This window comes from Saccopteryx bilineata, chromosome 3 (assembly GCF_036850765.1).
Source record: "Saccopteryx bilineata isolate mSacBil1 chromosome 3, mSacBil1_pri_phased_curated, whole genome shotgun sequence".
Lineage (NCBI taxonomy): Eukaryota > Metazoa > Chordata > Mammalia > Chiroptera > Emballonuridae > Saccopteryx > Saccopteryx bilineata.
The window spans coordinates 149,420,902-149,434,446 of record NC_089492.1 but is presented as its reverse complement, the minus strand read 5'-3'; the positions used below and the strand labels follow the sequence as shown (position 1 = coordinate 149,434,446).

General features: G+C 42.3%; 1 protein-coding gene across 2 annotated transcripts in view; it reads left to right on the top strand.

Moving 5' to 3' along the window:
- ANAPC1 (anaphase promoting complex subunit 1) overlaps nt 1-13,296 on the top strand; it is a 103,013-nt gene extending 89,717 nt beyond the window's left edge. For both annotated transcript variants that reach the window (XM_066267710.1, XM_066267709.1), the window contains exons 44-48: nt 50-136; nt 1,409-1,504; nt 3,129-3,327; nt 11,925-12,059; nt 12,943-13,296. In XM_066267710.1, coding sequence (XP_066123807.1) covers nt 50-136; nt 1,409-1,504; nt 3,129-3,327; nt 11,925-12,059; nt 12,943-13,058 — 633 coding nt within the window. In that variant the 3' untranslated portion in view covers nt 13,059-13,296. The remainder of the gene's footprint in view (nt 1-49; nt 137-1,408; nt 1,505-3,128; nt 3,328-11,924; nt 12,060-12,942) is intronic.
- Nucleotides 13,297-13,545: the final 249 nt, after the last annotated feature.

Below are 13,545 nucleotides of genomic sequence, written 5' to 3'. Positions count from 1 at the left end.
ATAATCCTTATATCTTACTTATATTTTTTGTTGTTTGTTCATTTTTTAGCCTGAGACGATTTCAGCATTCACTTCGGATCCAGCACTTCTGTCCTTTGCTGAGTATTTCTGCAAACCCACTGTGAACATGGGTCAGGTATATATCGCATGGTTTGTTCAGCTTCAAGACTAGAGTTTGTTAGTATGTCTACCTGTGGACACCACCAAAAAAGCCTATAGTACCCCAGTTTAACTTTGATATTGACATACCACAGGCACATTGGGTGATTTTTGCTTGGCAAATACCAATTTTTCCATGGTCTAAAACTGTTAAATTCAGTGACTTCCTGCCTTGATAGAAAAGGCAACTTCAAATTTCTAAGACACTAATTTTAATAGGTGATAACTTTCTAATGTCCATTTATGTTTTCAGTGTTTACTATCCTTCTCTTGTTTTTACTTAATTTCATTAATTTTGTTTTCTCTGTACCTTATAACCCTTCTTTCTGTTATAAAACTTTTCTTCAGGATTCAGAGGTTGCCTGGTCTCTGATGTAATCAATCACTGGGGCTGGCAAAGAGTGGGTGTGGGAATCAGATGAGCGGGCATGGGTGGCCTGCTGCCTTCTCTCAGAGGCAGTTTCCTCCTTTTTACAGGAGAGATTACAATAGAACTTACCTTCTATCCTTGTTTAGAGGGAAAAGAAGAAGGAACCTTTCCTGTCTAATTATTCAGCCTTGACTGTGTCCAGGCGTGCCTCAGAGTTGTTGTGGGTCAGGTTCCGGAGCACTGTGGGGACACGTGTCTCAGGTGATGTTGGTCGTGAGGCCTTGGCTGGAGGAGGGGTTTGTCTTCAGTCTGTGGAGAACACAGCACATGTGACGAGCAGCGGAGCGGAGTGCCGCACACTGAAGAGGGTGCCTGTGTGAGACATGCACAGCACTTTCTGTGCTTTTCTCACATAATTCTTTGCCTGAGGAAGGTGCGTTAGCATTCTTGTTTACGGTGAGGAAACTGCCATTCAGATGTCACAAGGCCACAGGTCTCTGGTGAAGGCTTGTGCCTACCCTTCACTCCTGCTGGACGTGGCTTTGCTGCCTCCCCAGACATGTTTCCCTGAGTGTTTCCACTACACTTCTGGGTGCTGGGTCGCCTGTCTGGATCCTGCCCTGCTAGCAAACCCAAGGCTTGAGCTGGCTCTCCTCCAGACCACTTACGGCTGTAACTGTCCCTAGGGACTAAATTTGGTTATATTTTACTAATGTTTAATGTTGCATGTGCTGTGATTTTATAAAGAGCCAGCTGTTTTATCTTTTTCTGTCATTCGCTGCAGAGCTTATGATGGGCCATGTGGTTGCTATACAGTTTCTTGAATTGATTTTGAAAATGTACATTGATGTTCTACAAACAGCTTCTGGTTTTTCACAGAAACAGGAAATTCTGGATCTCTTTTCTTCAGTACTCTACGAGTGTGTGACCCAGGAGACCCCAGAGATGCTGCCTGCATACATCGCAATGGATCAGGTGTGTTTCAGAAACCTGTTTCAATTTGGACAAGACTTCTCCTGAGCAGTGAGATGAGGTTCCCAAGTGTTCATCTCTTTAGTTTCTCACCTGCATTTAGAAATTCAAAACCTGAAGCTTTATCAGAGTTGAAAGCTCTGTGCACGTATGATGACAGCAGTGCCCCTGTGGGCTATCTTTCCAGGATTCCCGTTCTCCCCAGCTAGCCCCTACTGAGAGGACGTCCCCCTTCCCCCTCTGCCACGTGGCCTCTTGCCACCGGAGAGCCTCCTGGGGAGGAGACAGCACATGAGCAGTGAGGGAGCAGACCGCACCTGTGATGGTGGTTGTGTGCACACCTGTGCAAGCTGCGAGAGACAGGACCAGTTTGTCATTTAGGGAGCTGGAATTCATTTTTAAATTCTTTTGTTTGTGTTATTGCTGTTTTAAAAGAGTCTAGAAGGGTTAAGGCAGGAAATGATGCTTGACAGTTTTCCTAAAGGAACGGACCAGTGTACCTACTCTAGGTTATTAGTAACACATAAGGCTTTCAATAGTATTTCTTTCAGACCCAACTTTGTAGTTAAGCTAAGACAGTAGTTTTTTTAAAAAGTTATTTATTAAATTAAAAATAGTTATTGTGTTAACATGGTTTCAAGTGTCCCACTCAATATAACTCCCTCTACGCCCTGCACCGTGTCTCCCATAGCCTGTGCAAAGTCTCCATTCCCATTCCCCCTTAGCCCCTCCCCCTCCCTCTATTCCCCCTTTCCCTCTGGGACTTGCTACCCTGTTATCTGTACCTATGTATTATATATAATTTGGCCGATCCCTTCTCCTTCTTTGATCCCATAAGAAAATAGTTTTTTAAGTTGGCTAAAATTTATCTGGGAAATCTTAAAAATACAGATCCTGAATGCCCTTTCCATAGCTATTGGCTCAGAATTTCTGGGATGAGTTTTAAACAGCTCTTCAGGTAAATATGATACTGTGAGTTCACACATCAGCATTTGGAACTCAGTGTCTCAAGCCAAAGGAATCATCTAATGGCACAGTTATCTCTATTGAAAAGCCAAGTGGGAAATACATTTAGGCAGGGGATAATTCCCCAGACCTGAAAATCATGCCATGGTAAGTAACATTCTGACTTAAAGGCAATGTCCAGTATAATCACGTAGGCGCAGAGTGCCCTCAGTATCTGCTGTCTGACAGTGTTGATTGGAAAGTGGCAGTGTACGGTGTCCACACTGGCAGCGCCACCCACAGCGCCTGCCCCTGCCCCTGTAGCAGCCAGTTCACAGGCTGTTTTCTGTTGCTGGCGAGGGTGTGTTTTCCTGTTAGCTCTGAACCTTTACCCTGTTGCTGTCACGGGCAGGTGTCTATGGAGAAATACCCTGTCGGTTGCCACCATTGTGGCTTTGCAGATGGGTCACAAGAGTAGTATTATCAAAGATACTGCTTTTGCCTTCTGACCTTGGGATTCCCTGGCCTGACCCCAGCCATGTCTTGATATTCACCTGTAGTTCCCAGAGGTGACTGGCTCAAGACTTGTTGTATTTTCATTTTCTTAGTTCCATTGAGTTAAGAATGACCTCATTTGCCTCTGTGGCTTTTACCCAAGAGCTGTTCCTTTTCTCTCTTCAAGGCTGTGAGAAGATTGGGAAGAAGAGAGATGTCTGAGACATCTGAACTTTGGCAGATAAAGTTGATGTTAGAGTTTTTCAACTCCAGAAGCCATCAGGAGTGGCTGCAGAACCACCCAAAGCGAGGGCTCTTTATGAACTCTGAGTTCCTCCCGGTTGTCAAATGCACTATTGATAACACCCTGGACCAGTGGTTGCAAGGTAAGGAGAGCCTGTGCCCCTTGTACTTTTAAGATACTGCTGGTGCACAGCTTTTCTCTTCTAAGATGTGCTCGTTGGTAAGCCAGACAAATCTGAGGATAAACCAGAATGTAGATTTAATGTTTCCAGTGAGGTGGGTCAGATTATCTACTTCAGCTTCTTTAAAAATATTTTTAACTCTGCTTTGTAAACCATGGAGACACTATAAATAGCTTTTTTTTTTTTTTTGTAGCAAGACAGGAAGGGAGAGAGATAAGAAGCCTCAACTCATAGTTGTAGCACCTTAGTTGTTCATTGATTGTTTCTCATATGTGCCTTGATGGGTGTGGGGGCAGGCTTCAGCCAAGCTAGTGACCCCTTGCTCAATCCAGCAACCTTGGGCTTCAAGCTAGTGACCATGGGGTCATGTCTATGATCCTGTGCTCAAGCCGGCAACCTTGGGGTTTTGAACCTGGATCCTCAGCGTCCTAGGCCGATGTTCTATCCACTGCACTACCACCTATATACATAGCATTTTAAATATACTTGACACTTACAAACCTGCTTTATCTTCTGTAGTGGCAGATTATGTCCCCTTTGTGGCTTCTACTCTTTCTGAGGGGTGTGTCACTTATGTGAGGCCAGCTGCCATCTTTTTCCCTCTTCTGTTTCCCACCTCCCCCCAGTCCTGTACACTAAAATTTGGTGTGCTTTTTGAGCAGATGTTTGTTTTACCAATTATGCGCCCATGAGGACCTGGGACATCATGTAACGATGGCTTTCTGTTTGTGGAAGTGCCGACTTGTGATTGGAAGGAAATTGTGATGTTACTCATAACAGTACTGAAGTGAGTTAGCTTCACCTGAGACCAGTCATGTGGCTTTTTGATTTTTGGAAAGCTGTATGATGTGTGACATATGGCTGAAATTGGTTTTTAGTAGTCAATTCCTTGGGTTTTGTTTTGTTTTGTTTTGTTTTTGTATATTTCTAAAGCTGGAAACGGGGAGAGACAGTCAGACAGACTCCCGCATGCGCTTGACCGGGATCCACCCGGCATGCCCACTAGGGGCAACGCTCTGCCCACCAGGGGGCGATGCTCTGCCCCTCCGGGGCGTCGCTCTGCCGCGACCAGAGCCACTCTAGCGCCTGGGGCAGAGGCCAAGGAGCCATCCCCAGCGCCTGGGCCATCTTTGCTCCAATGGAGCCTTGGCTGCGGGAGGGGAAGAGAGAGACAGAGAGGAAGGGGAGGGGGTGGAGAAGCAAATGGGTGCTTCTCCTATGTGCCCTGGCCGGGAATCGAACCCAGGTCCCCCGCACGCCAGGCCAATGCTCTACCGCTGAACCAACCGGCCAGGGCCAACTCCTTGGTTTTATTCTTTTTAGTTCATATGCTTCTGATACATATCTGACAGCAACTTGCTTTGGATAACTAGTAGTATCATTAGTAGTAACAAGTCTTGATGGTTTTACACACTAGAATCAAGAACCTAAAAGTATGAATATAACTAAATTAAAAACAATATACCTAGCTTGACCGACAGTGGCGCAGTGAATAAAGCTGAGATTGCCAATTGGAAACCCCAAGGTTGCCGGCTTTGAGTGCGGGCGGCTCAGCTCAAGGTCGCTGGCTTGAGTGGGGAATTGTCTACATGATTCCAGAGCTTGCCAGCTTGAGCCCAAAGGTCTCTGGCATGAAAAGCCCAATGTCATTGAGCAGGAGGACACTGGCTTAGCCCTGGTCAACGCATGTACAAGAAACAATCAATGGTACAAGTAAAGTGAAGCAACTATGAGTTGATGCTCCTCACCCTGTCTTTCCCTTGCTGTCTCAAAAAACCCCCACAACAAAACCAAAAACCAAACAACAACAACAACAAAAAGAAGATCTACATGTAATATACTATGAAATAAATTTCCTGGAAAAATTAAGTTATAAACTAGATTTGAGGGAATTGGAAAACAGCAATTTCAAACTCTCACTGTTGATATTTAAATGTCTGGCAGATTTCATAGAACACACTGAAACTTTGGCAATGATGAGAGCATTCATTAAACAGCTCCAAAACACTTTCCTCCTATTACTCTTCAGGGCACTTGGTGGCGACAGCACTGCTCTGAGCTCTGACCAGATTTGACTGCTGCCCTGATTGCCAAAATGTGTCTTCACTTCCTAGTGAGGAGCCATCACTTTCTAAAACTCTTAAATCTGTAGTCTCCACTCTCAGAAGAATTAGCGGTTGACTTTGGAATGGACAATAAATTCAGTGAAGAGGTAGAACCCGTGCATCAGTGTGGGCATGTCATTCATGTGTGCACTTTAAAATCAAAAGTGCTTATGTGGACTTTTAGGGTCACTCACTAATAACCCAGATCAGACATTAATCCAAAAATGCATTGGACTTATATTGTCTAGATGTCTTGTGTGTATGTCTCCTCAGTTAGACTTAACCTTGAGCAAAGAAAATGGGCTTTAAGTTAAGAACATAAAGGTTTTATTAACTTTTTAATATTTTATTGTGGAAAATTTAAAGCATAAAACATAGTAAGCAGACTAGTGTAAGAAGCCCCATTGCCGGGCCTCAGCAACTATCCACATCCTGCCGTCCTCATATCAGTGGTACCTGAACCCCCTGTCAGTCACTCATTTTTCAAATTGCACCATTTTCTGTCCCCACCAGGTGGGCTACAGAACAGTGTTTGGTTGTCAGTTGGTTTAACTTGAGACAGGCTAGTGAATATGTAGTGGTATCTCATTTAGTTCTAATTTGCATTTCCCTAGTGACTCAGGGTGTTAACTACTTTTTCATACGCTTTTTTTTCGTTATTCATATACCTTTTTTGATGTACCTGTTGAACCTTTACTCATTTTTAAATTGGTTGTCTTTTGATTATTGAGTTGGAGCTTCTAACAAACTATGTCTACAAAGTTCTTTGTGAGCTAGTTTGTAGGTATTTTCTCCTTTTTGCCTGTTTGTTTTCTTTTTTATTTATTTATTTATTTATTTATTTTTTTCATTTTTCTGAAGCTGGAAACAGGGAGAGACAGACAGACTCCTGCATGCGCCCGACCGGGATCCACCCGGCACGCCCACCAGGGGCGGTGCTCTGCCCCCCAGGGGGCGATGCTCTGCCCATCCTGGGCGTCGCCATATTGCGACCAGAGCCACTCTAGCGCCTGAGGCAGAGGCCACAGAGCCATGCCCAGCGCCATCTTTGCTCCAATGGAGCCTTGGCTGCGGGAGGGGAAGAGAGAGACAGAGAGGAAAGCGCGGCGGAGGGGTGGAGAAGCAAATGGGCGCTTCTCCTATGTGCCCTGGCCGGGAATCGAACCCGGGTCCTCCGCACGCTAGGCCGACGCTCTTACCGCTGAGCCAACCGGCCAGGGCCTGCCTGTTTGTTTTCTTAAGGATACTTTAGATGAGAAGTTTTAAGTTTTGATGAGATTTAATTTATCAATTTATTTTATGTCTATTGCTTTCTGAGTGCTATCCAAGAAATCTGTCCTACTTCAGGTCATGAATTTTTTTTTTTTTTTTTAGATTTTTAAAAAATTTATTTTAGAGGGGAGAGATAGAGCGAGAGAGAAAAGGGGGAGGAGCAGGAAGCATCAACTCCCATATGTGCCTTGACCAGGCAGCCCAGGGTTTCTGACCGGTGACCTCAGTGTTCCAGGTCAACACTTTATCCCATTCGCCACCATGGGTCAGGCCAGGTCATGAAATTTTAAAAAAGTTTTTTAGTAAAAGCTTTACAGTTTTATCTTTTATATTTAGTTATATGATTTATCCCAAATCTTTTATGGGGTGTGAGGTAGGAGTTGAGGTTTTGGGTTTTTGTTTCTGTTTTTAAATACAGATGTCCAATTGTTCCAGGACCATTTATGGAAAAGACTTTACTTTGTTATAGAATTGCTATGGGGCTTTCTTGAAAATCAGTTGCCTAAATACGTTTGAATCTGCTTCTAGACTCAGTACTGTACTATTGGTCAGTCTCTGCCTGTCTGTGTGCCAGGACTATACTGTCTTAATTACTGCAGGTTCAGAGTGCATTAGTAGTAGTGGGAGTTCTGTTGAGAGGGAGATTTATAGCACTAGATGCTTACAGTGTGAAATAGGAATCATCTTAAATTTGTAATATAAGTTCTTACTTTAAGAATCTAGAAAAAGAAAAGCAAAATAAACTGGAAGCAAGCTTTTCTTTTCCTAGTTTCTTAAAGCAGGAAACTAAAGTGACTGGAACAGTGCCTTACCTCAAGCTCACTCTTTTGCCCAGAGGAAGAACAAATGGTTTCTGGGAGTTTTGCTGAGGAACTAGGACATTTTTTTCCCCTAGAGCCTCCAGCAAATGGGTTGCCAGCATCTCACATCTTGGCTGTGAATTGGAACTCCTACCCATTCCTCAGTCAGTCTCCGTGGCAGAGAATGACTTCCACTGAGTGGCTCAGGTCTGCTTAGGCCTAAACCAGTCACTGTGGTGATAACACTGGGGAACATTTTTTTTTTCATTTTCTGTTGCATAAGGTTTTAGAACTGTTTATATTTCTGCATCGCTGATTCCAAATCTGAAATCCGTTTTTTGGTGCATGCTCTAGTTTTTATGTAATTTTAATTTCTTTTTGTTACAGTCAATTGCATGCATTGGTTTTTAAATTGGAGTTAAAGGGCAACGACTCTTGGATTGAACATAACCACAAGGCAGTTAATGTTTTACAAACATCACTTTTACATAATTGTAGTTTGTAAATGTAAAAAGTTATTATCTGATAAAAACACCCTCTTATTTTGTTTTAAGATTGAATCATGACTTCTTCGAGTAGGTGTAAATGTAAGAATAGTCCTGACACCTTCTGTTATATATGTGGCTGTTACACACTTCAACATCAAAGGCGCAATATTTCATCATTTGTGACACGTGCATATATTGCCTATTTTCAAGTTCCCTTGGCGATCAAGACAAGAATTGGACTCCTCATATTGTGTGTCATAATCGTGAGGAAAGGCTTTGTGACTGGACAAAAGGAAAACGCAAAGGAATGCCTTTTGGTATTCCCATGGTTTGGCATGAACCTAAGGACCACAACAGTGACTGTTGTTTCTGTCTGATCCATACAAAGGGTATCAGCAAGAAAAAACGGCATATGATTGCATATCCTAATATTCCTTTAGCAATACGACCTATCCCACACTCTGAGACACTCCCGGTTCTAGTTTTCAATGATCTTATTTCTTGTAAGGATGAAGAAAGTGAACATGGTGATCAAGTGTATTTTGATAAGATGCATGAGGAAATGGTTATAGAATCTGAAGGGTCTTCTTCTGATGCCAAGCAGTCAATATCCCCTCAGCAGTTTAGCCAACCCAAATTGAATGACTTAGTAAGAATGACATAAAAATTGTCCTCGACTTTCTGAAGTATGAGGAGCATAACTGGATCATTTGTGTGGATCTTAAAATGGTAAATTTCCTGCTAGGACAACAGAGAGGTTTCACGAAGTATCCTTGCTTTCTGGTTTGTGGGACAGCTGAGCTCAGGAGAAACACTGGACACAGAAGGAGTGGCTGAAACGTGAAGCTCTGGAAGTAGGGATGCAAAATATTGTGAATGAACCTGTAGTTAATCGAGACAGGATCATTTTTCCCCCACTTCACATCAAACTTGGCTTAATGATGCAGTTTGTTCAGGCTTTGAATAGAGAAAGTGAATGCTTTCAACATATTATTTCTACTTTTCCTGCCTTGTCTTTCAAGAAGATAAAAGCAGGTGTATTCGATGGACCTCAAATTCGAACCCTCATTTGTGATGAAGAATTTGCCAGGAAGATGAATAAGGAGGAGAAAGCAGCATGGCAGTCATCTGTGGCAGTTAGAACTTCCTTGGCAACAAAAAAGCAGAGAACTATGAACTTTTGGTTCAAAGGATGCTGTTGGCTTTCCGCAACATTGGATGTATCAGGTCTACTGGAAAGTTCTGTCTGTTTCTATCACAACAAGTTTTGACACGTAAGCACATGTTTATTTGGTGCATGTGTGCCTCTCTATTTTTATCACTTAATGTATACATACTGACGTAGCAAATTAACTAAAAGTTGATTCACGTTAGTCTTATGTGTGAAGCGATAGTGTACCCATGGCTACTGATAAAGTTCATTTACGCCACTGTAATTTTTACGAATTTCAACAAGGAAGAAATGCTACAGAAGCATGTAGAAATTTATTGAAAGTGTTTGGTGAAGGTACAGTTTCTATAGGACATGCAGAAGATGGTTCGAAAAATTCGAAACAGGTGATTTCGACCTTTCTGATAAGCCACATTCTGGGCAACCGTCTTTGATTGATGACGATGTTGTTAAGACCATGTTGGAGCAAGATCCTTTTCTGACAACATCGGAGATCGCAGAAAGGCTTAATTCAGCTCAGCAAACCGTTTCGGACCATATTCGGAAGATAGGATTGGTATGAAAATATACAAGATGGGTGCCACATGAATTAAGTCAGAAGAATTTGGATGATCGAGTTGTCATATGCATATCTCTTCTTGCTCGGAACAAAGTCGAGCCCTTCTTGAACCGGATGATAACTGGGGATGAAAAGTGGATTACCTACGAAAACATTGTAAGGAAAAGGGCATATTGTGAACCTGGAAAACCTTGCCCTTCCACCTCTAAACCAAATTTGACTCTGAATAAGAGAATGTTGTGTATATGGTGGGACATTCGAGGACCAATACATTATGAGCTTTTAAAACCTAATGAAAAGCTCAATTTGGAGAAGTATTATCAGCAACTGGATAATTTAAAGACAGCAGTCCAAGAAAAGAGGCTGGTGATATTCAATAGGAAGAACATCATACTGCATCATGATAATGCCAGGCCACATGCTGCTTTGGGGACTCGTCAAAAAATTGCAGAACTAGGCTGGGAAATTCTGTTGCATCCACCATATTCCCCGGGCTTGGCACCCTCTGACTATCACTTGTTTTTGTCCTTACAAAATTTTTTGAAGGGAAAAATTCAAAAATGAAGAAGATATCAAACAAGCACTAGTTCAATTTTTCGCATCAAAAGATAAAACATTTTTCAAAAATATGATATACAAATTGCCCTCATGCTGGCAAGAAATCATTGATAATAATGGCAATTATATTATTTAATAAAGTTTATTGATGGTAAGAAAAACTTATATTTTGTTTTATTCCAAAAACGGACAGAACTTTCCGGTAGATCGTATAACATGAGCGTTAAGATTCACTTCCTGAACAATCACCCTGGTAAGTTTACCGAAAATCTTGGAGCTGTTAGTGATGAGCAGACTACTGCTGGAGCATCAAACGAGATTGTCCTCAACAAGTACACAAACACAAGAACTACAAATAAATTTTTGCCTGAATAGAATTTAATATTAGCTTTTTTTTTTTTTTTTACAGGGACAGAGAGAGAGTCAGAGAGAGGGATAGATAGGGACAGACAGACAGGAACAGAGAGAGATGAGAAGCATCAATCATCAGTTTTTTGTTGTAAAACCTTAGTTGTTCATTGATTGCTTTCTCATATGTGCCTTGACCGCAGACCTTCAGCAGACCGAGTAACCCCTTGCTCGAGTCAGCGACCTTGGGTCCAAGCTGGTGAGCTTTTTGCTCAAGCCAGATGAGCCCGCGCTCAATCTGGCGACCTCGGGGTCTTGAACCTGGGTCCTTCCGCATCCCAGTTCGACGCTCTATTCACTGCACCACTGCCTGGTCAGGCCTGAATAGAATTTAAATAAGTTTTGCACAAATTTTATGATTCAAATAAGTGTTTTAATATGTTCTATTTCAAAATTGTAGACAAATTCTGATGCAGTCATATCTTTTAGTGTATTAACGTATTTACTGCATTATATAAGTTATTATATTTTCGCAAAGGTGATGCCCAAGAAGACATTCTACTTCATTATGTTAAACTAAATGTTGGAAATTTTACAATAAGATGAAAACCTAAAATCTTGAACTGCAAAAAAAACTGTAGCTTACAGAGAAAAACTAATGTCAGATTTGAGATCAGCACACTTGAATTAGGTAAGAACAAGTGTTTTTGTGGATGCAGCAAAACTTTTGTTCCCCAGTGTAATGAGACTGCCTGATGCCCCAGATCACTGGTTCTGTAAGTGTGGTCCCTGGGGCGGCAGCAGCAGCAGCGCCACCACCACCACCACCACCTGGGAACTTGTTAGAAATGCACATTTTCTGGCGCCATTCCAGAAAATCTGGATGTGTTCAGGAACCTCTGATTGAGACTGATCAGAACCCAGTCTTAGAGCTGAAGTCAGTCCCCTCCAGCTGTATGCAGTGGAGGGAGGGTGGTGAGCTGGTGTTGGGGAGACAACCACAGTGTGCCACTGTGCTGGTATAGCAATCGTCACAGTCGGCAGTTATGTGTTTGTTTGTGTAATCTCTGTCCCCACAACTCTAAACTCTGCAGTGACAGGCATTCTGTCTGGTCTGCCACAGTAGTTAGTCTTCATGCCCAGCATAGTACCTGCATAGTATATATGGTAAGTGCTCATTGAATTCTTGATGAAAAAGTAAAAAAAAGAAGGCATTTCTTGTGTCTGTCAGGTGCCTCATTTATGTTTCTTTCATAGCCGGGGGTGATGTTTGTGTGCAAGCCTATCTCAGCGGGCAGCCCTGCACAGAGTCTCAGCTGAGCGCACTGGCCTGCTTCCTTGTCTACCACTCGGTCCCTGCTCCCTGGCACCTGCCGCCTGTGGGACTGGAAGGTACTGCACACCTGCTGTTATCACTTATGGTTTTAGTTTCTTGGTAGGAGACATTTCTATTGAGTTATTTTCTCTAGGGTATTTTTGTGTTCATGTGTAGGTGTTACTTTTTGGAACATTTCCTGAAAAAAATGTCTAAACTTGACACATGCATAAACTTTTATTTACATTCAGAAAAGGATAGATTTTTTTTCACAGAGCCCAAATACCTGTATATAGTAATAAACTAAATGTTCATATTATTATTCTCTTTTAATTGATTTTTATTAAAGTTAATTTATAGTCTTCTTATTAATTGTATTTAAATAATATATATAATTAAGACTAGTTGTACATATCGTTAGTTATAAGTCACTTTCTTATTTTATTTATTTATTTTTCCCCCGAAGTGAGAAGCAGGGGAGAGACAGACTCCCGCATGCACTTGACTGGGATCCACCCGGCATGCCCACTAGGGGGCGATGCTCGGCCCCTCGGGCGTGTTGCTCCACCGCAGGTGGCGCCATTCTAGAGCCTAAGGCGGAGGCCATGGAGCCATCCTCAGCGCCCGGGCCAACTTTGCTCCAATAGAGCCTTGGCTACGGGAGGGGAAGAGAGAGACAGAGGGGAAGGAGAGGGGGAGGGGTGGAGAAGCAGATGGGCACTCCTCCTGTGTGCCCTGGCTGGGAATCGAACCCAGGACTAAGTCACTTTCTGAAGTACAGAATGGATGAGTTAAGATTTTTATATCAATTATATTTTACAGTACAATAAGGAAGTTCATAAGTTAAATTTTGTATTTGGATAATTGCTTTTAAAGGGAAGAATGCCAGTTTTAACCTGATTGTACCTGAAGTTTCCTTGAAGGAGGGTGTGACCTTTCTCACCATTTGTATTTTTTTAGGGAGCACAAGCTTTGCTGAACTTCTCTTCAAATTCAAACAGCTGAAAATGCCTGTGCGAGCTTTGCTAAGACTGGCTCCTTTGCTTCTTGGAAACCCACAGCCAATGGTCATGTGATCATTTCTGGTGGGGAACCTGCCCTGAAAAATGTGACGTCTGCATAAAAACATGACCAAACAACAAAGCTAAGTTTTATAATATACTTAGCAGGAAATGGGCTGCACAAACCTTGGTGTATTTTAAAATCTGAGCATTTAAAATACTTCAGACTGTTGCTGTCAGCATCAGCACATGATCTATAAAAGTGAGTTAAAATTTACTTTTTTAAATAAAGCTTTTTGGTTTGTTTTCAGAACTCTTGATGATTTAGTTTGGGGTTCCAGAGAATAGAGCATTGGCAGCTGGGGTGGACGTTGGTGCTCACAGCCTTCCATCTGTGGTGATTCAAATGAAAGGACTTTATGCTAAAAAATGCAAAGTTTTTAAAGAAGATCTTAAAACTTTCTGCGTCAACAAAAGGCCTTCAGCATTTCCTAAGATGTCACAGTTGTCCTAGTTAAAGTTAGTTTGCACTTCCTGTGCCAGGCATCCTCAAAGTATGATT